Source organism: Hakea prostrata, chromosome 1, assembly GCF_041222555.1.
Source record: "Hakea prostrata isolate BN-2017 chromosome 1, UWA_Hpros_2, whole genome shotgun sequence".
NCBI lineage: Eukaryota > Viridiplantae > Streptophyta > Magnoliopsida > Proteales > Proteaceae > Hakea > Hakea prostrata.
The window spans coordinates 16,775,627-16,801,993 of NC_142600.1; the positions used below are offsets into that span (position 1 = coordinate 16,775,627).

Consider the following 26,367-nt stretch of genomic DNA (forward strand, 5'->3'; position numbering starts at 1 on the left):
ATAAGTGATCTGAACTTATTATTCGGTCTTCCTAATATTTAATCGCGACTCTACCCTTGGCGTAGCATGACATGGTTAAGGTTTGATGCGATTGACTACCACGGAAAGCTTGCTGCATGTCCCCTAGGGCACACCATATTTGACATTTTTTTTGTTGGCAGGCGCCATAACTAATGTAATGGGAAAGCTGTGTCCACCTCTTGCACCGGAGAAACTTTGAGTCCATAAGGACCCCAGAACCTCAACCACAAGCGTGAATAGAGAACGCACCTTTTTATCAAATTGGGTTCTAGGCACAAAAGTCAATCCGGCTTTTTTAACGGTTAAAAGTTCGGTTTTGAATTTTAATTCACCAATTACTTTTTGTAAAGATTGGTCCATCTATACATAATGCATGTCAATAGGAGAAAAAGTATTAGGAGCAGATGTACAGTCACAAAGAAAAACACAAGTAAAACAGATTTGGAACAGCACAGAATTATCATGTGCTGGCAAAATTCAGAAGCATTATTGTGATGGGGAAGAAACGAACAACTCAACAACAATGTTGACAATAACAGTAGAAATAAATCAATTATTTCCCTTATTAATGAGTAAACCTGTTAGAAAACAAACAGAAAGAATTCTTGAAGGCAATTTATCAAATAATATGTGGGCAATATCTTTTGTTCACATTGTATCACAAACACATTCATTTTCACAAAATCACAAACACATAACACAGAAATTTTAACGTGAAAAACCCCTCCAATGTGAAGAGGAAAAACCACAGGACTATAGTCCAGCAAAAATCCATTTCAACAAAATCACAAACACATAACACAAAGAAATTTTAACGTGAAAAACCCCTCCAATGTGAAGAGGAAAAACCACAAGACTATAGTCCAACAAAAATCCATTTCAACAAAATCACAAACACATAACACAAAGAAATTTTAACGTGGAAAACCTCTCCAATGTAAAAAGGAAAAACTACAGGACCGTAGTCCACCAAAAACCCATTAATCACCAAAATTGAGAGTACAAGGTTCACTAGTTAAAACTACCAAAAAACATCAACAACAATCAACATTCATTATGAACAATAATTCTTGTCATATATCATTGTATGATCTCCAATAATAGATTAAATTTAGAAGTTTTCAATAGATCTCACAAAAAATAGAGGCACAAAGTGTACAAATCAAAACGATCTCAGAGTCACAATCTCATTGTTGGATTTGAAGAACAAATATTCACCGACCTTTGGTCCAAATTTCAGCTCAATTAGACACTGAATAACCACCCAATGAAGAATCTCATTCTAGAACTCAATTCTCTTCTTATCTCTTATTAGCAATGAGTTTCTGGTAATCAAATTATATAGATCAGAAGAAGAACAGGAAATATGTCTTCTCTTTTAGATGGTTGGTGAACTATGAATCAGATTGTAGAGAAGAATTAGGTAAAAAAGTTCATTAATTTCAAGATAAACCCCTTCTTAAAAGCCTAAACAAGCAATCCATAAACCACGAATGCCAAAAAGACAACCAACCAAGTTACACAAATCAAGTAATATACAATAGAAATTTATGCACAGAAGCTAGGAATCGTGGAAGAATGTAACAAAGAAGAATAAATATTGAGCACTAAGTCATGGTCGATTGGAGCAAGGATTCACTGTTGTTGACAAAGTGAGGATACTCAAATAGAAACAAGCAGTGTAATTATTTGAAAAACTAGTGCAATGCACATATTTGAAAAATAGATTCTGGAAAGAAAGAAAAAAATAACAACAAAGAAGTCAAGAAAATCTAAATCGGAACAAAAAGAAGCCAACACCACACAGATTCAGTAGGAGATCAAGTACATTTGCAAGAATTAACCTGGGTAAATATTTAGTAGGGAGAACTAGTCAAACAAACAATCTCTCCCTTGTTGATGCTATGTTGACCATATATGTTGTGGTCCTTGATCCAAATACCAGAATCAGATATGGCAAATATATATGAAGCATAATATAATCTCACCACTCTGATGACCGTGGAAATCGGGTCATGTCGACCTCTAAATGGTATCAAACTGCTCTCAATATGCATTAAATTTTTTATTTTGTTTATAATCTAAGACAGGTTGTAGTTAAAACTAGGGGTGCAAGTTTGGTCTTGACAGCCTTAACCTGCCCTAAGCCTGAATAGGATTTAGGCTCAAGATTTTGACACTGAGAGCGGATTAAGGACAAAATATTCTAGATCCAACTAGGGCCAAGGATAGGCATGTAATTAATATTTGAAAATTAATAAAAAAAAATATACAAAGAAAATGTTATACACATCCCGAGGGAAGACGAGCCACACCATATTCATACGCCAGGGCGGGAATCAATGGGACGCACAAAAACAGTATTGACAGCAATGAACGTCTCATTTCCATTTCTATCAACAAACAAAAAAAACAATGAATTTTCAAATTTTCTAACCCACATCATGACGAAGGTTTTGGAAACCATATCAGTAAATTCACACACCCTGGAAACGAGGAAATGCGTAAAAGAGATTCAGAAAGAAAATAGACCGCTACCAACTTTACAACAAAGCTTGATTATAAAGAAAGAGCTTGGCCAATCCGGCTAACAAAGAGTTTCTTCGGTTCCTCTACCAGGTTCGCAGGGAGCTCCAGTGACGTGCACAACCCCCCCCCCCCGGCTCGGCAGCAAGCTTTGCTACCTCAACGAAGGAAGCAATAGAAAATCGCTAGTTTTCATCCCTAAATATCAGTATTTGTCAAAAACCTACCGCATCACAGCACAACCTTGTAACCGAACAAACACTTGACAAAGGATTCTCAGAGGAAGTAAAATTTTTCATTCTTTTCTTTTTCAAGTGCTCCTACCCCCTTTTCTTCCAAAAACACATAAAAACCCCCACATTTGACATCCCACGCCACCACCAAATTTTTTGGAAAATGATTCCATCATTTTACATTACAAAAACTAGACTTTGTGTTCTCAACCTAATATCAGGTCCGTTGCCTAACCCTCCTGCCATCCGTATCACCTCCATCTGAGAGCTGGGCCCACACACTGCGGCTCTTCCCGCCACTGCTACATTCCTCCTCGCACCCTGCAACTGTCTTCAGGAGCTCAGACTGCAAAGCTGGACAATTTTCTTTGAGATTCTTAAACCCATCTGATTGAATTACCGCTGCATCCAGATTTCGCAAATTAGAGCATGAAGAAGTGAAATTATTCACAAACATTGAAAACAATATCAATTGAAACCTCAGGCTCCATTCTTGGTTCCCGAATATTCAATTACTTGGGGGAGTTCCTGAAGAATGAAAAAATTCATAAACATAAAATGTAGCCAGTAACTAGTTCATGACTGTCAAAATTTATTTTCATGCCCATTCTTCAGACCTCCAACTTAAGAGCCACCCATTCCTAAAATAGATAGTACCAAACAAACAACAATCACAAAAGAAATGGAATGCCAAAATTACGAAATGAATCCAGCAACTGGATTAGGCTCAGATCAGGCATCCACTTCTTTTTTGGGGTCAATTATGAACTCTAGACAAAATCAATTCCAACCTTGTCATAGGAATAGGATGGAAGCATTATGTACAGAGCCTTCTAGAATCAAAAGCTGATCAGAATAAACGGAAATGACACCATATAAAGTATCAATCAACACAATGCAACTTGGCAAAATAAAAAGATCCGTCACCCGATTTCCCTGAGTAGGTGGCAAAACTGCAGAATAAAACAAACCTAACACGACAAGGATCCTGCTACTACAGTCAAAATAAAGGAGTTGTGATGTCTTCTGATAAAACCTAAGCATAGAATAAGAGTTGACTGTTGTTAATAACCTCTAAGAGTATTACTACAGACATAATCTTATGGGAATGCAGTTCCATGCTCATTATCTCCACATAAAGCATATGTTTTTGTTTTTAATATCCCAGCGGATTTGGTTCTAATTGCTGAATTCATAAATGCCCAATTGAAGTAGGCACAAAAGCTGTTTGTTCCAAAAAAGTGAGGTGCCACGATGTGCTTAGAAATGAAAGTCAAAATGTTAAAGGGATATTCAAGATCATTATCCATGCAAACCAGACCACCATATGTCTGCTGCAAGGTACGTGCTGAGGCAATCAGAAAATAATTCAACATTTAGCAGGTATTTTCTGTTTTTCATAAAATAGAACAGAGCAAGTAATTTTCATGCCTACGGTACTTAGATCTGGCGAATGGTCAATTGATCACTTAAGCCTTATGGTTCAAGTGGAGTAGATTACTTACATCATACTATCATATAAGTAAACCTCAAATCAGTTATGGAAAATCATTTACCGGACCAAAATACCCTTCATCCTAAACAACATACCTTTTCCTCATTGAACAAACCCTTTCAAGCCAGCCCAGTGTAATATTCATTAAATCACGCTACCAACAAAACATCTCACCTATCCTTAATGGGTTCTCCCAAGAGATACATCTCTTCAACTTACACCCCCCACCCACCCACCCCCTTTTACCTCAAACCTTATGTCTCTTCGCCCACCTCCTTATTTTTCTCCTCTAAATATTATTCACAACCAAGAAAAATACTCACTGTATTTCACCCCACGCCGAAAACCCACCCAATATTTTATTTTCAAAAAACAACTTTAAAGAAAGGGAGAAAAAAAGGTAAATCCCTAAACAATTAACACTTCAATCAACATTAATAATTCATAAGCCTTTAAATTTTTTTAAAATGATAATGGAAAAAGTTATAATTTAACCTTGACTCCTAATCTGTTCTCCTAAGAAAAGGTTGATATATTTAAATTATTTAAGGAAATAACTTGCTATAAGTGTCAGAAGCTTAATAGAATCTTAATTCACAAGACTAATATCCTCCCACCCATTAAAGTAAAAGTAGCTTACAGACTTTATTTATGTCCCAATAATCAGAAATTTTATAAAACCATAACAGACTACTGGATTAACACCCATACATTGAAGAAAAAGAGTAAAGTTCACAAGGAACTTTTTTACGAGTAACCAAGAGAACTTACCTTGACAGGATATTGAATGATCTGTCACTCCATGCAACCTCAAAACAAAAGAACAGAGAGGGGAAGGCAGAAGGCATGAGAAAAGAGGAGACTGATGTAACTGGAGAAAGCTGAGGTGAGCTCAGGAAGGTCTTAGTAAAACAAACACAACGCTACTTCATCCAAAAACCCTATTTAAAATAAAGTTGGCTAGAACCATGCTCTAACAACACACTGACAAGGAAGAAACATCAAATTAGTAATCATCAATTCTAATCTGTTCCAGCAAATGTATTTTGATAAACTGAAACGAAGTGATCACAATGAAATAATCACATTCACTAATCAAAGGGATTGAAATAGATACTGGCACTGCAAGTATTAGGGCATAAAACCATCAGAGTCATGCAAGATATCAGTTCATAATAGACCAGCCCTCGAGAAAACTGGTGTTCATTCAAGAAACCAAATCAAAGGATCATAAAGCCAATGCATTGGATGAATTCAAATTAAAGTATTGGGGAATGAATGAAGAAGAGTTAAGGTGGGCAAACTCATAATATAGAGCTGAAAATAGAAGAATAAGAAGTAACCCAAAAAAGAAGGGGCAAAATTGGAAATAGATCAGAAAAGGTAAATAAAGGGAATAGATGAAAGGGAGGGACAGTTTGGGAAAGGAAAGACATTTCCTTTTGAGTCTTTTAACAAAAGAAAATGGCAGCCATTTTAGAGCTTGACTTCAGCATACTTTTTCGAACCTTCATCAAGCGACACATCCAAGATCAAGGAATCAGGTAAGACAGACATGCTTCAATCAGTTGGTGGAACGTGAGAAAAGCATTGAGATAGCCGAGCTAAAGCTAAGAAGTTCTCTCGCTTTGCCAAATTGGTCACTTTACAGGTTGAAAGAGTAAAGACAGCAATGGAAATATCCCCAAACTGAGGAAAGTCCCCTCTACTTGTGGTACTGTCAACTGATGAAACGAAGATGTTCACTTCAACAGAGCTTGTTTATCCCAGGTATGTTTTCTTCAGACCTTTTCTTCGTCTGATCTATCCTTCTTTTTCTTTTCTCTTCTGATTTTGCCTCTCAATCTTTTCTCCACTGTTCTCCCCCTCCCCCTCTTATTCTGCTTATCTTGTCTTCTCCATTCTTTTTTTCTGGACTGCCTCTCTTGCTATTCTGTTAATCTTTTTTGTTTCTTCAGGATCTCGTCCCTCGCTTCTATTTTTATTTTTTCTGCTTCTTCTCCGCTTTTTTTCTTTTCCTTCCTCACTAGTCTTCTGCTTTCTTCTTTTCTGGACTTTGTGATGTAACCCTCAAATAGAGGGCCATTCTTCAAGATCAATTCAAGTGAACCACAAGTACAATAGGGCTTTCTGAACCCTGCAGTTATGGTATAAGGGCTGTTTTGCTGTACTTAGGTTTTAGGAAAGGGCAGGCAAGGATTTGGTTAGGGTTTCGGAGCTAGGGTTATGAAATTCATATCTAAACCCTTGCTGTAATCTAAAATTCAAAAAATTGAATTCCAAGTCTAGGTTTTAGAAAGTTAGGGTCCTAAGGGTAGCTCGGCTAGGGTTGAGGTCAAAAGTAAAAGGAGGTGTTGGGGATGATGATTCTAAAAGAAAATAGGATTTGGGTGATGGGTGATGGGTGATGGGTTTGAACGATGTAAGTAAAAGAAGGCTAGGATTTTTAGGATTTTGGGAATTTAGCACAGCAAGGTAATTAGGGTTTAGACTAGGGGTTGGCTGGTCAAATTGGGCTGAAATTGGGAGTGAAGGTCATCAACGTTAGGGGGTGATGTTCCTAAAGTTTGGGACAGATCTAATGATTAGATTGCTGTAGATCTGACCTTGAAATTTGGGTCCCTATAAAAGTTCGAAAATTCAAGAAAGGTAGAAAAGAGAGTGATAAGGGAGTTTTTCCTTTTTTGGGTCAAAGGGAGATGAGGGAGTTTTGCTTATGGTTTTAGGGTTTGGGGGGGTGAATAGGGCTGCTTCTAGTGTTCGAGGTATTAGGGAAGGGGGAGGGTGATGATTCCCTAAAGGAATTGGGTCTTGGAGAAGACTATGTCTGCCGCAAATTAGGGAGGGAGGAAGAGGGCTGCAATGGAGAAAGAGGAGGAGGAAGGGCAGGGGTGCTTTGTTTACTTGATGTAGAGCTTGAAGAAGACAATTCGCATGAACAAAGAGGCCACAACTAGGATGCCCCAGGCTTCCTCCATTGACATCCCACACTCCAATTGATGATCCTAAAGTTTGGGATAGGTCTAAAGGTTAGATTGCCGTAGATCTGACCTTGAAATTCGGGTCCCTATAAAAGTTCAAAAAATTCAAGAAAGGTAGAAAAGAGAGTGATAAGGGAGTTTTGCTTAAGATTTTAGGGTTTCGGGGGGTGAATAGGGCTGCTTCTAGTGTTCGAGGTATTAGGGAAGGGGAGGGTGATGATTCCCTAAAGGAATTGGGTCTTGCAGAAGACTATGTCTGCCGCAAATTAGGGAGGGGGGAAGAGGGCTGCAATGGGAAAAAGAGGAGGAAGGGCAGGGGTGCTTTGTTTACTTAACATAGAGCTTGAAGAAGACAATTCACATTAACAAGAGGCCACAACTTAGGTTGCCCCAGGCTTCCTCCATTGACAGCCCACACTCCAATTGATGATCCTAAAGTTTGGGACAGATCTAATGATTAGATTGCTGTAGATCTGACCTTGAAATTTGGGTCCCTATAAAAGTTCGAAAATTCAAGAAAGGTAGAAAAGAGAGTGATAAGGGAGTTTTTCCTTTTTTGGGTCAAAGGGAGATAAGGGAGTTCTGCTTATGGTTTTAGGGTTTTGGGGGATGAATAGGGTCGCTTCTAGTGTTTGAGGTATTAGGGAAGGGGAGGGTGATGATTCCCTAAAGGAATTGGGTCTTGGAGAAGACTATGTCTGCCGCAAATTAAGGAGGGGGGAAAAGGGCTGCAATGGAGAAAGAGGAGGAAGGGCAGGGGTGCTTTGTTTACTTGACGTAGAGCTTAAAGAAAACAATTCGCATGAACAAGAAGCCACAACTAGGCTGCCCCAGGCTTCCTCCATTGACAGCCCACACTCCAATTGATAATATGTCCTTTAATCAAATTTTATTAATCATCAAGACTGATTTCTTTACAAGAAATGGGCTATATTTATAGCATTACATGAAGGATTCATAATAGGAGTCAACATTAGAAAGTAAATCAAACTAGGACTTCTACTTAGATCAAATTAGAAAGCAAACAAACAAGGACTCTTAGCTAAATAAAAGTGCAAAGTTCTAATTAAAGAAGCATCCCTTTTAAGATGGGATTCCAACTTAGAAACACAAAGTGGGACTTCCACTTTACCTAGGACTCCCACATATCTGATCCTAGGATGATACAAATTACAAAACAAGAGCAGGACTTACTCCTTGTAGAAATTCACATACAGTAAAGGGAATCCCTCTCTAATTGGAAATTCTATCTTGAGAGGGACTCTTCAATAACTTGACCAAAACAAAAGTAGAACTAGTGTGCCAATAGAATTTGGGCTACTAATAGAGAAACCTCTTTCTAATTATGACTCCTAGCTAGACTAGGACTCTTTAATACCCTAAAAACCAAGGACTCAAATTCAATTCAAAAATAAAAGTAGATCTAAACTCCTAACAGGACTCTGAATTAAACTAGGTCAAATTGGGTTTGAGTAGGGGACCCAAATCACAAAAATACCCCTGCCCAGGTTTGGCTTTCCTGGGTTGGCCTTTCTGGTTATTCACTGTCTCTCATTACTCTGCTTTTTCCCCCTGGGCCTATGGTGGAATCAAGATGGATTCTGGATGCTGCCGAAACAATGATCTGTTATTTTATTTTATTTTTTGAACTGCAGCATTACACTGCTAAAACAATAAAGAAGGAGAAGGAATAGAGGAAGAAGAAAGTGGTTTTGGCTGACACCAAAGTCATGCAGGCCCTGAGATAGTGTTGCAATGGAGGTAATGTAGTATCGTATTTGAGTGATCAAAACAGTAGCCAATCAGGATCTTTCATAGGTAATAAATTTCAGATTTGGCACAGGATTCAGATGTAAAATAAGGTTGAAAACCAGAGTGACATTAAAAGGAAAATAACATAACAGTAAGGCTGAAGTAGGGGCAAAACTAGGAACCAGATTTGAGTTAGGCTGAAGTGTAGGTTACTGTTATATAAGAAAGATCCCCTGAGATCTGATGTTGAGTAGATGGCAGATCTGAATGGTAACTGACACATAAAATGGTCACAAAAGTAGGCTAGTTAATAGAAGAAGAAAAGAGATAATATGGGGGAATTGACAAAATAATAATAGCAAGAAAGCAACACCGAGCTTCAAACTGCAAGGTGGATCGATTGGATCGACCACCAACCTACCTTGATCAAACACAACAAATCTCCATATAGAAGAAAGGCTAACAAAACAACTTTAATTTCAAATCATAAGGGACTTCCACCCTCTTACATTAGTCTCTTTATATAGTAATTCTATAAGACAAACATAAAATACACACCATCTAACCACAAGCTAACACCCACCTAATAATGACTCAACTACTACCTAACTCTTGACAAAGGAAAACTCCTTTGACAATGAGTTTTTTATTTTCAAAGTACAACTCCTTTTGTTGACTTTCTCAATAATTAAACTTGGGCTTGGGTCTAGTCCATGGGATCATAATATGTCGGCTGACTTTGACCCACTAAAACAGCCTTAGCCCATGAAAGCCATGGGCTGATTTGGGTTATATCCTTAGGCCGTTAATGGACATGACCATTGGGATTTTCTTTCTAGTATACGTCTTCAGTTCTACATCAAGAGGCCTGCAAAAGAGGGAGAATTAGAAGAATAGAGAGGGGAAGAAAAGGAAAGTAGGGCACGGAAAGGAAATCTCAAAAAAAAAAACTTCAATCTATTCAATTCAAAATTTGTCCCCTAATACAAAGCTATTTAAAGAAAATAAAATGCAAATCCTAGTTGAGAACAAAATCCAAAACAAAGTCTAAAACCACATCTAGGAATACCAAAACAAATAGAAGATTAAGACTAAAAGTGAAATAAAATAATTATCTAAATCCAACTCCTGTTGGATCAAATCCCATGAACCGGTTCTTCTGGGTTAGATCGGAACCAGTTTAAACAGTTCGATGTTGCATCACCATAGGAGTCCTCCTAGGATTCAAACTCCTAATTAATATATTAGCCACATTTCACACCATATCATCCTTAGGACCTGCATACATATCCCTTCAGTTTCATTTAAATCCAAGAATCTGAAATACCCAGAATTTCCCTTTACAACCTAGTTCAAAAATCTAGTTTTGAACTGATTTCATCAAAGATCTTGGAAGTGTGCTGCCTTTTTAAGACTCACCAGTTGAGAGGCAGCATCAAGGAGATCTTGGGATTTCAGTAGGCCATGTGAGTCATCTGCCAGCAGTAAGCAAATAAACTTGGTGCAGCAGCTGTAATATTGTCATGAAGGGCAAGATGGTGGCATTTTATAATCCCCCTACCGTGGCAAAGTAGAGTGCAAGGGAGATGGGGATTTCAAGTTTCATGTCCACTGTAACTGGATGACAACAACAACAACAACAACAATAAGCCTTGTCCCAACTAAATGGGGTCGGCTACATGGATTCTTGCCCTCCAATCAGTTCTGTTCGAGGCCATGCTAGATACAAGGCCTAAGCTATACATATCCTTTCTCACCACTTCTCCTAAGGTTATCTTAGGTCTACCCCTAGCTCTTCTAGTTCCTTCAATATGGATTATATCACTTCTCCGAACAGGAGCATTTATAGGTCTCCGTTGAACGTGGCCGTGCCACCTCAAACGACTTTCTCTAAGCTTATCACTTATGGGAGCAACTCCCAGCCCAACTCTAATATGATCGTTTCTTATCTTATCCATCCTAGTTTTGCCACTCATCCATCTTAGCATCCTCATTTCTGCTACACTAAGTTTATCTATATGATTCTTTTTAACAGCCCAACATTCTGCTCCGTACATCATAGCTGATCGAACAACGGTCCTATAAAATTTTCCTTTAAGCTTTAATGGAATACGCCGATCACATAAGACCCCGGACGCACCTCTCCACTTCATCCACCCTATTTTAATTCTTTGGGAAACCTCATCTTCCAAATCACCTCTTTTACTTATGATTGAACCTAGGTACCTAAAACAATCACTCTGAGAAATCTCTTTATCGTCAAGTATCACCACCTCATCATCTAGCCGATCATGACTAAAGTTACAAACTAAATATTCTGTCTTCGATCTACTAAGTTTAAAGCCTTTTGATTCCAAAGCTAATCTTCATGATTCTAATTTGGTATTAATCCCCACTTGGGTCTCATCAATCAACACAATATCATCCGCAAAAAGCATACACCAGGGGACCTCATATTGAATGTCTTTGGTTAATTCATCCATTACCAGTGCAAATAGATATGGGCTTAAAGTTGACCCTTGATGTAGCCCAACTGATATCGGGAATTCATTACTTTGTCCCCCCACTGTTCTAACACTAGTCACCGAACCATCATACATATCCTTAACTATATCTATATATTTACATGCAACACTTCTTTTCTCTAGTACTTGCCAAATTAACGCTCTAGGGACTCTATCATAAGCTTTTTCTAGGTCAATAAATACCATATGAAGATCTTTCCTACATTCTCTATACCTTTCCATAAGTCTCCTAATTAAGTAAATAGCCTCCGTTGTAGATCTTCCTGGCATAAACCCAAATTGGTTCTCCGTAACTGTAGTTAAGTGTCTCAAACGGGTTTCAATTATTCTCTCCCATAATTTCATCGTATGGCTCATCAATTTAATGCCCCTATAGTTATTACAACTTTGAATATCTCCTTTATTTTTGTAAATTGGAACCACAACACTTCTCCTCCAATCATCTGGCATTTTCCCTGTGCTCATAATCTTATTAAACAACTTAGTCAACCAAACTAGTCCATGGGTTCCTAAGTTCTTCCATACTTCAATTGGGATTTCATCAGGACCTTGTGTCTTGCCGAGTTTCATCCTCCTTAAAGCTTCTTTTACTTCGGACATCGAAATTCTACATATATAAGTTCGGACCTTGGTGCCTTGGTGAAAAGTGTAACTGGATGACAATAGGGTATAATTGCATGGCCTGGTCGCAGTGGAACAATATTTTCAATCTCTCATTTATTTTAAAAATTAAATTCGCCTTAGATACAAAACTTACCTCAGATTCCAAGTGAGTTATTTCAGATTGTAAACAGATTATGGTATTTCTTTTATCCTTATTAAAAGAAAGGAAATGAATTCCATTTATTTAATTTTTGCCATCCACCAAAAACTAATACTCTACTTAATCAAAGTCTAGCATGTATTTTAGAATTTTCTTTAGCTCATCTAAATTTAAAATCCTATTTGAGCTTTGCCTTTTTCTCAAAGGCATTCCATTTCTATTCAAATTATATCAAAACCCACTCTATATATTGCACTCAACGTCTCAACCCAAAATATAAAGAGTGTGATAATTGTCAAGTTCGTGAGGGTATCTATGGTTGATGAGGCAACATCTGTTTATTTGGCCCAAAATAACCCACATGGATTAACCTTAAAACTATCCAACATCACAGTTTTTTCTTTGGGGGAAAAAAGGGTCGTTCCCAGTGAGTGCATTTAGCAGGTTGCAGGGAGGGTCAGCTGTACACTGCCTTATCCCTGTTCCTTAGAGAAACTGTTTCTAGAAATTGAACCCCTGACCAAGTGTTCAGTAAGTGAGAACTAGACCAACATGCCATGCATACCCTTAATCCAACATCAGAGTTTTAATCCTCTTAAAAATAAAATTTGTTAAATTAGTAAGAAATTGTAAATATAAATTTAATAAGAGCAGTCTCTAATGGGCAAAAGCAAGGGTTTCGCAATGTAGCTTAAAAATCATATGGGACACAACCGCATGCACATGTGAGACAAATAAATAGACAGGCTAGTTCCTCTACAGAGTTAAAAGTGAAAATGCGATTGCAAGACAAAAGAAGAATTTCTAAATGGCGGATTAAAAGCATACCTCCAAGATTTTCAGCAGCAAATTTCAGACACACAGCTTTTAGGTCCATGGCATGACAAGAGTCAGCCAAAGCAAGAGTATTGGCAACAGAGTTCACAGAGATATCCTTACACAAATACGACTCGCATATTACTCTCAGCCTTATCAAATCATACTTGGCAGCCGCAGCTAACAACTTTGCAGCTAGTGTTTCAGATACAGAAGATGAACTTGATGGGACCAACTCATCATCTTCTATTAGAGTATCCATGTAGATAAAATGTAGCATAGCCTGCCAATACATAGGAAGGATAAGTTCACACAAAAGGAACAAAACAATAAGGATATAGGCATCCGGCCAAAGTAAGCCAGACTATTTGTAATAGAACCACAAGCATAGGATGAGAGAATTAATCACCTTAAAGACCTTAGGTTCAATATCTGTAATGAAAATTTCATGCTTGTCTTCCTTTAACTCATCATAAAATTGTGCTCGGAATATAGGGGATCTCGCAGCCAAAACCAATTTATGAGCATGAAATTTCTCCCCAGAGACATCAAAAATAACATCTGAACCTTCCTCATTCTCCAGCAGCATACCAAAATGTTCTCCAATATCAGAATCAGGGACATGTATTGGATGTAAACTTGAACAATCTATTGCTGAAACTACAACACCAACAGTGCAATTAATTTTCAAACAGTCATCCTTGAGGAAATCTGATGTTTCAAGCATAGCTCTTCTGAAGAAGCGCTTGTAACCCCTAGGAGACAAATACAAACAGATTAACCTTCTAGTAATCGAAAATACGAAGTCAAGACATTTCTTTAGAAGGAGAAAAATGGGAAAATAAGTTAAAATGAAAAACAGACAAATTCAAAGGAAAACCATGTTGGATCTATTCTTCTATACCAAGCAAACATTCTATAAGAATTTCAGAAGAAAACAACAGTTATAAATATAATAATGATACTGGCAGAGGCTGTAATAATAATTATTACTTCTAGTATTTAGAAGTAGCATTGTTATTATTATCAGTCAAAGATTTTACCGAAATGCATAAAGAATGGTAAGAAACAAAATATGAAGGGCAAAAGCCAATGTAAGGGAAATCACTGAACAGACTCACATTGGGAAAGAATTCCCAAGAAACACATTCTCACTCTTCTTTTCATGGTCATATATATGGAGTTTTTCCTTCACGCGATGCACAGTAGTAGTCAATTTTCTGTTTCTCAACAAACCAGCAAAGCTTTGCCCCAAGTTTTTAACCCTGTCCTAAAGTAATAACAATAGTTTGCACATCTAATTAGTAAATGACCACTACATTCCAATACTTCAGCGAGAGAATGTGTATATAAAAAGAAAATAACTTAACAAAGTATGTACAATTTTCTCCAAAGACAACAAATCCTAAAAAGGATATGATCCCATATTATGACAATTCAAGACTTCATGAAAACTCAATTGTGAAAAGAACTGCAAATATCATAGGAAAAAGGAAATCCACAATGGCCTCTATTAAGAAGAGCCTGACATACAAACCAGGATATAGATACATTTTCTAGGATCAGTACGAAGGAGAAGTAGAAAGAGAAACTATGTTCTAAAAGAAAAATGAAAGCCCCACACCAGAAAGTGAAGCAGCGAAAAACCCCTGAACAACCTTAATCTTAGACCATATAAGAAGTAACTAAAAAGATCATACACGAAGCAGCCAATAAAAATAAAAAATAAAAATCAATAACAAAATCAACACAAATGACCAAAGACCTAAACTTTCTGAAATTCAGTTTCCAACATGGGATAGGGTAAATGGATGAGTGATGAAGCTCACCACATACTCCCTCGGTACTTCAAGGTATATGGCCCGCTCTCCAAAGACCGATCAAAATGACTATGCACCTTATGTTTTCCCTTTCCGCTTTGATCAACAAGCGTAAGCTCGAAGAGTGCTCGGACGTCCGTCCCCTCACTCGCCAGTGCAATGAAAACAGACACATAGGTCGAATTATCCTCGGGGTTTTTCCCATCGGGATAAAAATATATCGCCCATTGATATCCTCCGACGCTGAAATTATCGCTCGCAATGTGCTTGCCGATTCCCATCCCTTTCGCGAGGGAATAACCTTGGATCACAAACTTGTGGGAGCCATTAACGGTCTCGGTCACAGACCGAGAACTGGTAGGAGATATCGAGACGATATTATCCACAGTCGCACCCTCCAACATCTTTGAAGAGTATAACCGTTAATTTCATGGAATATACCGACGCATCTCAAAGAGAAACCCTAAGTCGACAAACCAGACCGACGAATTTATATATGCACAAAATTAATTTGTCGAAGCTTCAATCGACTGGTGGATTACGATCACTGCCTTGGTAAATTAGGAAAGAGTATAAACGAAAACCGAACCAACCGAGAGGAAATTGCACAGCTGAGATAAGAGATCGAATCAATTTCCCATGCAAGTGAAAGGATTTAAACTTCTGATCCTTCTCTGTCGTCTCTGCGTTTAAAATTCAAAGTTTCGTTTATGGAAAAGAGTTCCGCTCTCATACCTGATATCCCCAGTGCAAACGAGAACGGAACGAAAACACGAAAAACTGCTGGATTTTAAATACGAACGAAAAGTCTCAAATAGAGGAAATGTTATACGGGGTAGTTCACGTAGTATTAATAGTGTTCAGTGTGCCAGCTTCCTGTATTTAAAAAGGAATGTCTAACAGAGACATTTTTATTTTCTGGAAACCTCATTCCCGATTTCCCGTTGGTGTAGATACTAGAAAGTGGTGAGACGGAAAGGTAGTCTTAAGTAATAACGCACCGATACCGATACCGATACGAATAGGTGAAAGAATGGAAGAAATTAGGTACCTTATAGTAATTTGAAAAATTACAGTAATATAAGAGGTTGGTTCAGTTAACAAAAACATCAATGTCTATCAGGAGTTTGCATCTTTGTAGGATGAAGGACGAGATCCCACTGTATGTTTATATTTATATTTATAATAAAATTAATTCCACCATTACACGAGGGTTGATCAATTGATCATGGACAATACCTCTTAATGAAAAGGTTGTGAGCAACACCTTTATGATCAACAACTCCTAGAAGCCACCTTTTGTGGGCATCTCCTATTTTTGAAGAGGCACCTGCTTCAATTAAATTAGATATATTTGTTTCTTTAGAAATTGGAAGCTTTATAATAGAAAATAGGAACTATTACATATAGCACAAGAAGGGCTGTGGTCACAAAAAGCATCAACCCATGATCTATGTTTTGAGCATAAAGAAAGAAAACCTTAATTTCAATATTGGGTTGCCCATTTCCATGCACGTTGTTCCTCATCTTTCTCTATGGAGTTTCTTTGCTTTTCTCCTCTCCGGTCCTTCCCTTTCACTATGACATCGTCATTTCTAGATTAAAAATGCCATATTCTATTCTAAAACAATAAAGATGGTCTCTACCAAAAAAAAAAAAAAAAAAACAATGAAGATGGTCAAATTCGCCTTTCCTTTTGGATGATCTACAATCATGTTATCATTGTTCATCGGTTGTCACTGATTTATGTACGACATAGTTACCCACAGGTTAGTACCACTTGAAAAGGTTAAGCCCACCACCACCTTCTGCGACAGCCTCTTCTGAAGCCTCCGACTCACTCTCCGTGCTGTAATCTGGGCTGTCAGCTGGAAGAAGTTGTATTCGGCTAGCATTTTCAATGATCCAATTCGCGAAGTCTTGTGAAGATGCCAACTCTGTAAGGGCATCTCTAGTAGATCCACTGGTAAAATCTTCATACTCAACTTTTGAGTAACACTTACGATTTGGCACCTTGTGGAAGGTTGAATAGTAGTCCTGCTCCTGTTTGTGTGATGGTTCCTTAACAGAGGGTGATATAACCAGACCTGCAACACATAAAGTCAACCTATATTACTATATAAGAACAATAAGGATGCGAGTCCTCATTGCAGGAACAAGGACAATAGAAGGTAGTAAGAACAGACTATTTGGGGATGCCAAGTGCGATGAACCTATACTGATACTAGTTCCAGTTACAATAACTAAGAAGTAGAATGACTTCCAGAATCAGAAGAAGATACCAATTGGATTGACAACCATATCCGAATATGGATTTTAATCTAGTAGATGTTTGGGAATTGGGATTTTATTATTTATTTTCACAGGATATTTAAAAGTAAGCAGATTTGTATTTGGATAAGATGCATAGAGTGGTTCTAATCTATTTTAAATTGCTAACAGTCCATCAAAGTTTGTTTATTTTATTTCATTTGTTATAATCAATGTATTGATGATGACAGACTAAATTGAAACCTGAGCTTGTGTGTCTTCTTCCACCACCCTCTCTTCTTATGAGATTTCTTCTCTCTGTTCCCCAGCAAATGTGATTCTTCTCAGTTTTCCCCACTTTTCTATTTCTTCTTCACTTTCTGACCATGAGTTGCTCAAGCATTTTCATGTATTTTAGTACCATCCATGAATTCCTATGGTATATATATATATACATGACAATCCTCTAAAAAAAATGCTCCATCTGGTTGTCCATTCAATGTAGTTACACTTATATTTAAGTCCACCTTAAAGCCTTGTAAGCTCTAAAATACGTGTGGGAAAATCATACGAGATAGAACCACATCTACAGGAACTAGAAAAGTTTACCTTTAATCAAGCAGTTAGACAAAGCAAATGATGTGTGTTCAGCACTTCTTGACCACAAGCTGTTATTCCCAGGATATAAGTGCTTCCTGCATAAAGAAATAATGCTACACTCTCGTTTTGGGAATATTATAAAACTATGAAGGCAGTGAAGTGAATGAGATGAACAAAGGTACCTATTTTTTGGTCGCCTGCATAAGATTGTTTAATTACATCATGGTATGTGACATACAAGAGGCTACATGATTACAGTTAAGTGCTTCATGAATCCCTTTGGAGCCACCTAAAAAATTTGACTCCGCAGCCCCTTGTGAACTGTGACTGAGTCAGGTTTTGAGTTTTGTATATCTATGGTACTGGATATCTCTCAAAGCTTGGTTCCCTCTTAGAATGCTCTGGTACTTGCGGCAATTTTATTGCTGTACTTTTTATGTTCTGCTTCATTCAATTTTTTTGTTACTTCTTCAATTCTTTTACTTCCCGACACCTCAACCATTAATGGGAAATTTGACCAATCACTGTCAAGTTTCTCTTACATATCCTCCAAATATTTTTAAATTTGGGAAGATTGTATTGATAGACTGGACAGCCTGTATCACATAATCAAGTCAACCTCTGGGAAACATCCCACAGCTATGCTCAAAACCCAAGCTTGCCCAACTTAACTGATGGGTTGGGATTTCCAGCCCATGGGACTGCCTAGGGCTGATCTCTGCACCTTGATGCTCTATAGACTGGCTTAGGGGTGAGGCACTGGGCTAAGCCCTGCATGGCTTGAGTCTCTGGTTTACATACACTTTTACGTTACTGGGTGTAACATTACACATGTAAATGAGTATTCCTATACTATGAGAGATAACCTCTGTAGAGTGTAGACTACTATACCAAATCCAAGGTCAATACTTCCTTTTTTATCACCACAATGAATGTCTAATATTTAGCTCACTCAGGACCAGCCAGCTCAGGCATAGGTGATTTCAAGCTTGTTGGGTTTTCAATACCCCAGCTCTAGCCCAATCCACACTAGTTGCAACCTATGTATCCTGATTAAGAGCTCCTAAATAGTAGCAAGTGTGGTCACATATATGATGGACAAATATTCAGTAAAACTGGGTTGAAGAAAACAGAAAGCTGATGATAGAAATTTTGGTAATAATGAACTTACGGTGATGTTGAACCTTGCCACTTGAAAGAAGATATTAGGCAGATAGCCCAAGATGAAGCCAGTGCAGCCATAGCTAAAGATGTATCAGATGAGCTCTGATTAAGAAAACAAGATCAGAATCTTCAAATCACCAAAATTTTCATTACAGCAATATGATAACCATGCATGTCTGGTAAAGGAAACCAAGAGACTGCATTATTCAACATGTGTTAATCATAGGGACAAAGATGAGTACTGCAGCCAACCAACCTATTATTCAACATGTGTTAATCTTTCCAAAAAAAATTTGAAGTTTTAACTGGGGAAGAATAGGCATTACTGCCACAGGTTGGGCATCAAGTGGAATTGCATTGCAAGGTCCATAAACAAGGTCGCAAACCAAAACCAAGTCCAACAATGTACATTACACTATAAACATGTCCATAACAAACATCACCAACTTGATTATCAAATGTTGGAGATAGCTCTCCAGAAATGGTTATTTGTAGATACAAACTCTTATCATTAACAGATTCTCCAAAGAATTTGAACTTTACAACCTACTGTGAGCCTAACACCAACTAACCTTATCCAACCAAGTTTTGGTTGAGCAATCTGTAACTTTTCCTGATTTCCACAATTTCCATGCAATAAATTTTCCTAATTTCCACAAATTCCTTTTTGGGGCTGCGACTGGTAAGGCTGCATATTATTTGATTTCCTAGCTCCACCCAAAAGAAGCCAGATGTTGTACCATATGTGTCTCATGGGCAATAAAACCACAAAAAACTACATTTTGAAATAAACAAGTTTTTCTACTCGTACCCATTCAATGAAATTGCTGATGCAGCTCTATATGCATCTAAAGGACAATAAAATCATAAAGACCCACACTTTATTATAGTAGCAAATTTTCTCCGACTCCTACACATTTTTTTTGGTCATTATCAAACCAATCACAATGATTGGGGGCCCATAGACACAGGGGATGAGACATGGGGAGGTGTGGAGGGACAGAGGTTTGAAACTAAAACCTCCTTGGTCTTATTGCCTCTACATAGAAGGATGTCACCACTGTGCCAGAAGCACATCCACATCTCCTACAACATTTTATGCAATAGTATAACCTTTTCAATTTTCAATATGTATATTCAGTCTCAATCACTATGAATTTCAGAGAGAAATTATACCATTACAATAAATGTTGTTGCCACAATACGTATTGCCCGCTTTGCAAATTCAGCAACACCAACATCAACAGCTCCATCTTCTGAAATTAAAAATTTCTGCACAATCCAATAACCTAGTGCCGCTCCTGCAAGGACAATTGCAACTAATACCACCATTGCAACCTATCATCCAAATCACAACAGCAAATTGATGAAGTTTTAGTGTATGGTTGACCCAAAATCAACAGTAGAACCAGAGATTGTTCAACAATGGTCAACAAAGGACTTACAGGGTTGTGCATCTCCTCTCTAATCCCAAAACTCACAAGAATGGGATCCACCAGCATTGAGAAATACTGCACAGGCAAAGATCCAAAACTGAGCGGAAAACATCACCAGAGTGTAATGTCATAAAGCAGTAAATTATGCATGACTAACGAGAAATATGAATGGTTGCAAGCATATTGAGTAATTAGGAAATCCTAACACTGATCCATTAATAGTAATGTATATACATTGTTCCTGCTGGTTGATAATAACTTTACGCCCTATAAAACAGTGAAAAGGCAATGCTTGATAAGATGGTATTAATTAGATGAGATGAACGTTTAAGTAATAATGCAAAAAGCATAGGTGCAGGAAACAAATGTACAGGAGACCTAATGCACTGCAACAAAAAATACGCCAAATTGTATTTGATTTTCTTTCCTTCTTCCCTGATTGGCCCTCTAAAGGGCTCTCTGAAGGCAAACCAGTGACTGGATAAACAGCACGGTTTATAGCTCTAGCTAACACAACCAGGATACCCCTCCCTGAGGGGGGGAGAGCAGGGGGTGCGCAGGGGGGGGAGAAGAAAATCAGTTGCTGGCTCACAGTAAATCAAACACCTAACACCTATAATCATTCCACTACTAATGGCTGTAAAGAAGAGAATGTCGATAACATGTAGTCCTCTCAAAAATGAAGGTTATTTTCCATTTCTTTGAGTAATATTTGGCCCTATTTTCACCCTTTAGACAAGGCTCAGTTTTTTTTTTTTTTTTTTTTTTGTAGAATCAGACAAGGCTCAGTAAGCATAGCAGTTTATTGACCAACAAAATGATAAACTAATCTTGCACAGAGTTGCCAAAACAGCCCTTCCATTCAAACTCTGATGGGCATAATCCCCACATTTCAAATAGGCAGAAAACCATACACATTAGGTGGAGATTTCAGTATGATTGTGAGAGATATATACATGTGTGGAATTTTTTACGATGTTAATTATCTTCACCTGATTCATAGAACTGGACCAAGTACCCTCATATTGGACTCTCCAGATCCAAAGATCCAAATTAAACCATGGAATGGAAAACTTTGGAGTGCCTTGTGGGGTTTGGGGTGGGTGGAAGGGGTTACATGGAGAAACTGAGCAGTAAAAGCTACAAAGAGTAAAACTTACCTGAAGCAAAAGGATCAAAACTACAAGAAAGACTCCTGAGATTGAGCTGATATAATAGAATGGAGCCCAATTACTGATTACCGGTACCAATAGCAGTAAGATAAACCCAAAAACAAGAAGAATAAAACGCCATTGATGGTGCTCTGCACAATTAGTCAAACATTTTCTTACGAAATCCGTAGAGACACGATAGAGTAGAAAAGAGAAGAAGACTATGAAACCATCCTGCGAATAGGAACTAACCTTCTTTAATAGAAACTGCAATAAAACCTGTAACTTCACAGTTAAACTTTACGTCAATGTATCTGTCATCATATGGTGACATTGAAGTACTCCACAACCCCGTCTGGAAGGATTGCCATTCGTCCTTCTCACATTGGCATAACCCAAGAGAAGAATTCCTACATAGATTTTTGGAATTAGAAATGACTGTTGGTTTGTAGACGATGCAAAAGAAGCATGAAAAAGGGTAAAACGAAATCTATGACGTTAATACGCACCGGTGGGAACAAACCTCTATTTGGCTATACAGCATTTCAGGAATCAGCACTGAAGGAGTCAGATTGACCCGAAATGTAGTCGAATAACTACTGATTTTCCATCTTGAAAGACTAGCAACTCGCAAACGGTCACATGAGAAGATATATCCATCAAGACGAGAAGGTGTGAGGCGATTCAAAGAGAGTAACGACGAATGATCCCCTAAATGGATCTCTGTGAAGCAAAAAAGGAAACGATGAACAAGCTTCTAGCTAGACACTATTAAGAAGTCAAATTAAAGATAAAGAAAGTTTTTCTCCTTTTTCATTTGCTTTCATTAACTACGTAGTCTACATTGTCTATCTTGTAAACTAAACTGCACACATGCTTTCTTTTCTACAGGAACGAAAAAAAAAACCTTTAAAATTCGTATCTTCACAGGAAGAATGGAAGATGACCACTAAAAACGAGAGAGCAAACACAAGCAGAGACGTTGAAGGGCCCATCGCTATCCACAGATTCCAGCATCAAGTAAATGGAGGTAACTTGATACAGAGCTTCGTATTTTAAGTGAAGGAAGGAACTTTTCAAATTTCAAAAATCCTCTGGATGGAAAGAGGCCGCGTGAAAGTAGATTTTGTTCTCCGCAATCTTAAATGCCACGTGTTATTTTATATAATTAACCGTCTATCTACATTACTTTAATTAAATTAAAGAATTATTATCTTCATACGTTTCTTAATTGCTTACCAGATCATCTAGGCTGCTTTAACGCTTTGTTTGCTTTGTTTGGTTGTACGGGGAAGTTAAGTTTATTGAACAAAAATTTTCATACTATATAAGTCATAAATAGAGTTTGGGCGGGAAAAGAAAACGGAGGTCTTTATACCCCCCACCCAAAAAAATGGGTAATTTTCATATGGACCCTGAGGTTTGGTATATGTCATTTTTAGTCCAAAAAAATTATGACTTTGCATATGCCTCCCTCTCCTAGAGAAAAAATCAATTTAAGAACAAATTATCGTTTCTATGACCAATTTGCGCTTATTCATTTTTTTTTTCTTAGCAACTTTCATTTGGGGCCCCAGAGGTTTGGTTTATGTCATTTTTAATCTAAAAAAACTGAGATTTTGCATTTGCCTCCTTTATACTATATAAAATGTCAATTTAAAAACAAATTATCATTTTTATGACCAATTTGCCTTTATTCTTTCTTTTTTTTAATTTAATTTTTTTACATATACATCCTACCTGTCATAAAACTCATGACTCCCTCTTAGTCCAAAAATTATAGAAAAATCTTAAAATTTAAAATATGACCAGAATACCTTTATATGTTAAAATCACTCAAGTACCGCTTAGCTTAAATCTATTTTTGTACTAAAAGAGGAATCAAGAGTTTCGTGGAAGATAGGATGTATATGCAAAATTTTAAATAAGTAAATAAATAAATAAATAAATAAAAAAAAAAAGAAGGGCAAATTGACCATAAAAGTGATAATTTGTCCTTAAATTGACATTTTCTATAATACAGGGAATTTAAATACAAAGTCTCATTTTTTTTTTACTAAAAATGACATAAACCAAACCTCAAGGTGTCCAAATGAAATTTGCAAAAAAAAAGAATAAGGCAAATTGGTCATATAAACGATAATTTGTCCTTAAATTGACTTTTTCTATAGCACAGGGGAGGCATATGCAAAGTTTCAATTTTTTTGGACTAAAAATGACATAGACCAAACCTCAAGGGGCCCATATGAAATTACCAAAAAAAAAAACATCATACTAAAAAGATTCCCATCTCTCACTCATGTCTCCCCAATTTAGACTTCTCTCCGTTTCATCTTTAGAAATAAAAGAGAAAATTATAAGTGATAAGGGAATAATTATATCAAACCGGGTCTACTCTTGGTTCTGCCATTAACTTTGATCGAATGCAGCTCAACCACGATCGGGTTAGAAAATCCAATAAGGATTGGTCCGAAGTTTGAACCGGACAGTTACGTAAGAAGGAAGGAACCTTGCGGCTATGGAGACAAATGTGATCCTAAATAATCCGAGCTATGTGATTGAGTCATAACTGTTAACTACCATTAGTACGAAGTTGAGGATCGTGCCAGGGAAGGTAACTGCCTTCATCTTAAAAAAAAGGGTAAAACTCTATGATCGAACGGCCATCAGAAGGAGGCACAAACGAATCCAACAATCGAGCATTAAAGGTATAACTTATATAAACTATAAATCTATGCACGATGAAAGTATCTTAATCATTTTCCCCCATTACTATACTCAATTCAAGCTTTGCAACTCATCAAAGCTTTGTGATAAGTTCTATTATTAACTTAGTTTTCAAAGGTCGCCTCCCGACCCCACGATTGGGCCACACCTAACATTATGTTGCAGGTCATTCATCAAGGATCTAAAGGTTGAGTAGATTTTGGACGCATCAATAGGTTGCACGATTTTAGTAGGGCTTAAACTCTAGGTTGTACGCTCTAGTGCTCTAAATTAAAAATTACACGCTCTCAAAATTACAAGTTACACCCTCCTATGACTCCTATCATTCTGGTAAATTAGTGACCACATTACCCTTATTAAGTCATTAGTGACCACATTACCCTTATTAGAGTCAAATGACATAACTATCACATTTAAACCCTCCCATGCCCAACTTCACCCATCATCGACTCATACCTCATTGGAAACTGCCAAATACCATAGCTGAAAACTACCTGAACCTCTTCCCTTACTAGTGACCATCGCCTCACCTTCCCCTGCCTCTCTCTCTCTCACATTCTAGGATTACCATAAGCCTTGAGTAGGTGCGGGATCGAGATACTAGTCACACTCTTAACCTGAGCAATACCATGAGAGTCCCAAAGAATAACACCAATCTGTGACGGAGTTAACCCCTTCTTGGCGAACTTGTAAATGTCGTCATCCACCTGAAAACCCACGAATCATTAAGAAAATAAACAGTAAACTAATTGGCCTGTTTGGTTACATGAATCCAGAGATTTGAAATCTCTGGATTCATGAATCTGAGAATTATACCCGTTTGGTTGTAAAAATATCTAGATTCATGAAACCTAGAGATTTACCTTTTTACACTAAAAACGTGAATCTGTAGATTTATGGGTAAGGGGTGAAATCCAGATATTTTAAAAAAGCTATACGTTTGCACATTCACAAAAATCACGTCGATCAAATAGTTTTTTAGGATGAATCTACAGATTTTATTCCACAACCAAACATCTAATTTTATAAATTATAACTCCATAGATTTGAAATCTCCAGACTCATGTAACCAAACAGGCCCTTAGGTTTTTAGTGGCATCTACATTGAATATAATGGAGAGGAAAAAAATGAAGATTTTATGATTTATTACGTATTGGCCTAATATCTTAAACCTGTCTACTGGACTACTCGGTTTGATGTAAAGCCGATACGGTGAAAACCCGACCAAAAATGGACCAAACCTGCTGTTCTTTTGACACCCCTATCCGGTTATCCCCAAGCACTACTGCCCTCAGGGCTCATGCCACTCCACAGCCGAACGAGAAAAACGGTCGACGAACTTTCACCTTGTCAACGAAAACCTTAGCAACTTCTCTGCAAATTTTATTTAAATTCCCGTAATCTTTGTCGTAGAAATCTTTTTCTTTCTCCCCTGTTCTCAGTCCGATTCTATCCGTTTCAATACTCACTCTCAAAACAGCAAGTGAAGCGTCTTTGAATCTTTATTTTGAGAAGACATATTGGGTTTGTCCGAGCGATGGGAACCCTCACTAGCTGTTCACTCACTATTTTGAACTCCAGATTCCGTGTTTGTCATACAAAGGGAGCTTTCAGTGGGAGAATTCGACAATTGGAGCACAAGAGCTTGAAGAACATTTGCTTTTTGTGTACAGAAAGGTCGAAGAGGGAAATTTCTGGAAGGCGTGTTGATAGGTTTACTTGTTTTAGTTTAGACGAGAGTGAGGGAGAGGAAAGTAGGCCTAAAGGTTCCAATTTGACGACAACGACTTCTTCAGAAGAGGCGGAAGAGAGAAACACTGATGAATTAAAGTCAGAGCAAGCGCCTGCATCGGTTTCTTCCAGGGTATAGGAGCTGCTTTTTTTCTGTGTTTTTCTCCAAATTCAGTTTTATCTTTAAATGAGGTTGGTTTCCATGACACGAGCTGAAAAAAAATGAATTCGTTGGATGTCTCATGAAACATTCATTAATCTCTCCATCTCTAAGCTATCCATGTAAACTTTACATACTCTTAGGAGCAATTATTGCATTAGTAGGATGATTCTTAATGGAATATGTGTTATATCTATATTCTACATGCTAAAAAT

At 37.5% G+C, this 26,367-nt stretch overlaps 3 protein-coding genes across 4 annotated transcripts in view; 1 reads left to right on the plus strand and 2 right to left on the minus strand.

Moving 5' to 3' along the window:
• Positions 1-2,724: 2,724 nt before the first annotated feature.
• Positions 2,725-15,784, minus strand: LOC149027910 (BTB/POZ and MATH domain-containing protein 4-like). Its single transcript, XM_089167013.1, has 4 exons — positions 14,942-15,784; positions 13,522-13,867; positions 13,125-13,395; positions 2,725-3,182 (listed from the first exon to the last, which is right to left on the minus strand). The coding sequence occupies exons 1-4, from the start codon at positions 15,334-15,336 to the stop codon at positions 2,998-3,000; spliced, it is 1,197 nt and encodes a 398-aa protein (XP_089023139.1). The 5' UTR covers positions 15,337-15,784; the 3' UTR covers positions 2,725-2,997.
• Positions 15,785-16,391: 607 nt separating this feature from the next.
• Positions 16,392-22,613, minus strand: LOC149027911 (uncharacterized). Of its 2 annotated transcripts, XM_089167023.1 has the most exons (9): positions 22,441-22,613; positions 22,043-22,256; positions 21,786-21,943; positions 21,543-21,685; positions 20,392-20,457; positions 20,123-20,284; positions 18,954-19,048; positions 17,792-17,877; positions 16,392-17,019 (listed from the first exon to the last, which is right to left on the minus strand). In XM_089167023.1, exons 1-9 carry the CDS (start codon positions 22,526-22,528, stop codon positions 16,703-16,705), a joined length of 1,329 nt encoding a protein of 442 aa, XP_089023149.1. In that variant the 5' UTR covers positions 22,529-22,613; the 3' UTR covers positions 16,392-16,702. The 2 variants fall into 2 exon arrangements, with proteins under 2 accessions (XP_089023149.1, XP_089023154.1); XM_089167028.1 differs by lacking the exons at positions 20,123-20,284; positions 20,392-20,457.
• A 2,921-nt stretch (positions 22,614-25,534) lies between these two features.
• Positions 25,535-26,367, plus strand: part of EGY1 (Peptidase M50 family protein) — a 29,468-nt gene continuing 28,635 nt past the window's right edge. The window contains exon 1 of the mRNA XM_089167032.1: positions 25,535-26,125. Coding sequence (XP_089023158.1) covers positions 25,799-26,125 — 327 coding nt within the window. The 5' untranslated portion in view covers positions 25,535-25,798. The remainder of the gene's footprint in view (positions 26,126-26,367) is intronic.

Bases quoted from the DNA above. Each gene is read 5' to 3' on its own strand.
- LOC149027911 (XM_089167023.1), bottom strand. From the start codon at position 22,528: ATGGGCCCTTCAACGTCTCTGCTTGTGTTTGCTCTCTCGTTTTTAGTG. The intron at 22,257-22,440 runs GTTTTTTTTTTC...TTTGCTTCACAG, and splicing joins TGAAGATACGAATTTTAAAG to AGATCCATTTAGGGGATCAT. The intron at 21,686-21,785 runs GTTAGTTCCTAT...CTAATTGTGCAG, and splicing joins TGCAGTTTCTATTAAAGAAG to AGCACCATCAATGGCGTTTT.
- LOC149027910 (XM_089167013.1), bottom strand. From the start codon at position 15,336: ATGTTGGAGGGTGCGACTGTGGATAATATCGTCTCGATATCTCCTACC. The intron at 13,396-13,521 runs GTGATTAATTCT...ATGTATTGGCAG, and splicing joins TTGAACCTAAGGTCTTTAAG to GCTATGCTACATTTTATCTA. The intron at 3,183-13,124 runs GTATGCTTTTAA...ATCTGGATGCAG, and splicing joins TGCTGCTGAAAATCTTGGAG to CGGTAATTCAATCAGATGGG.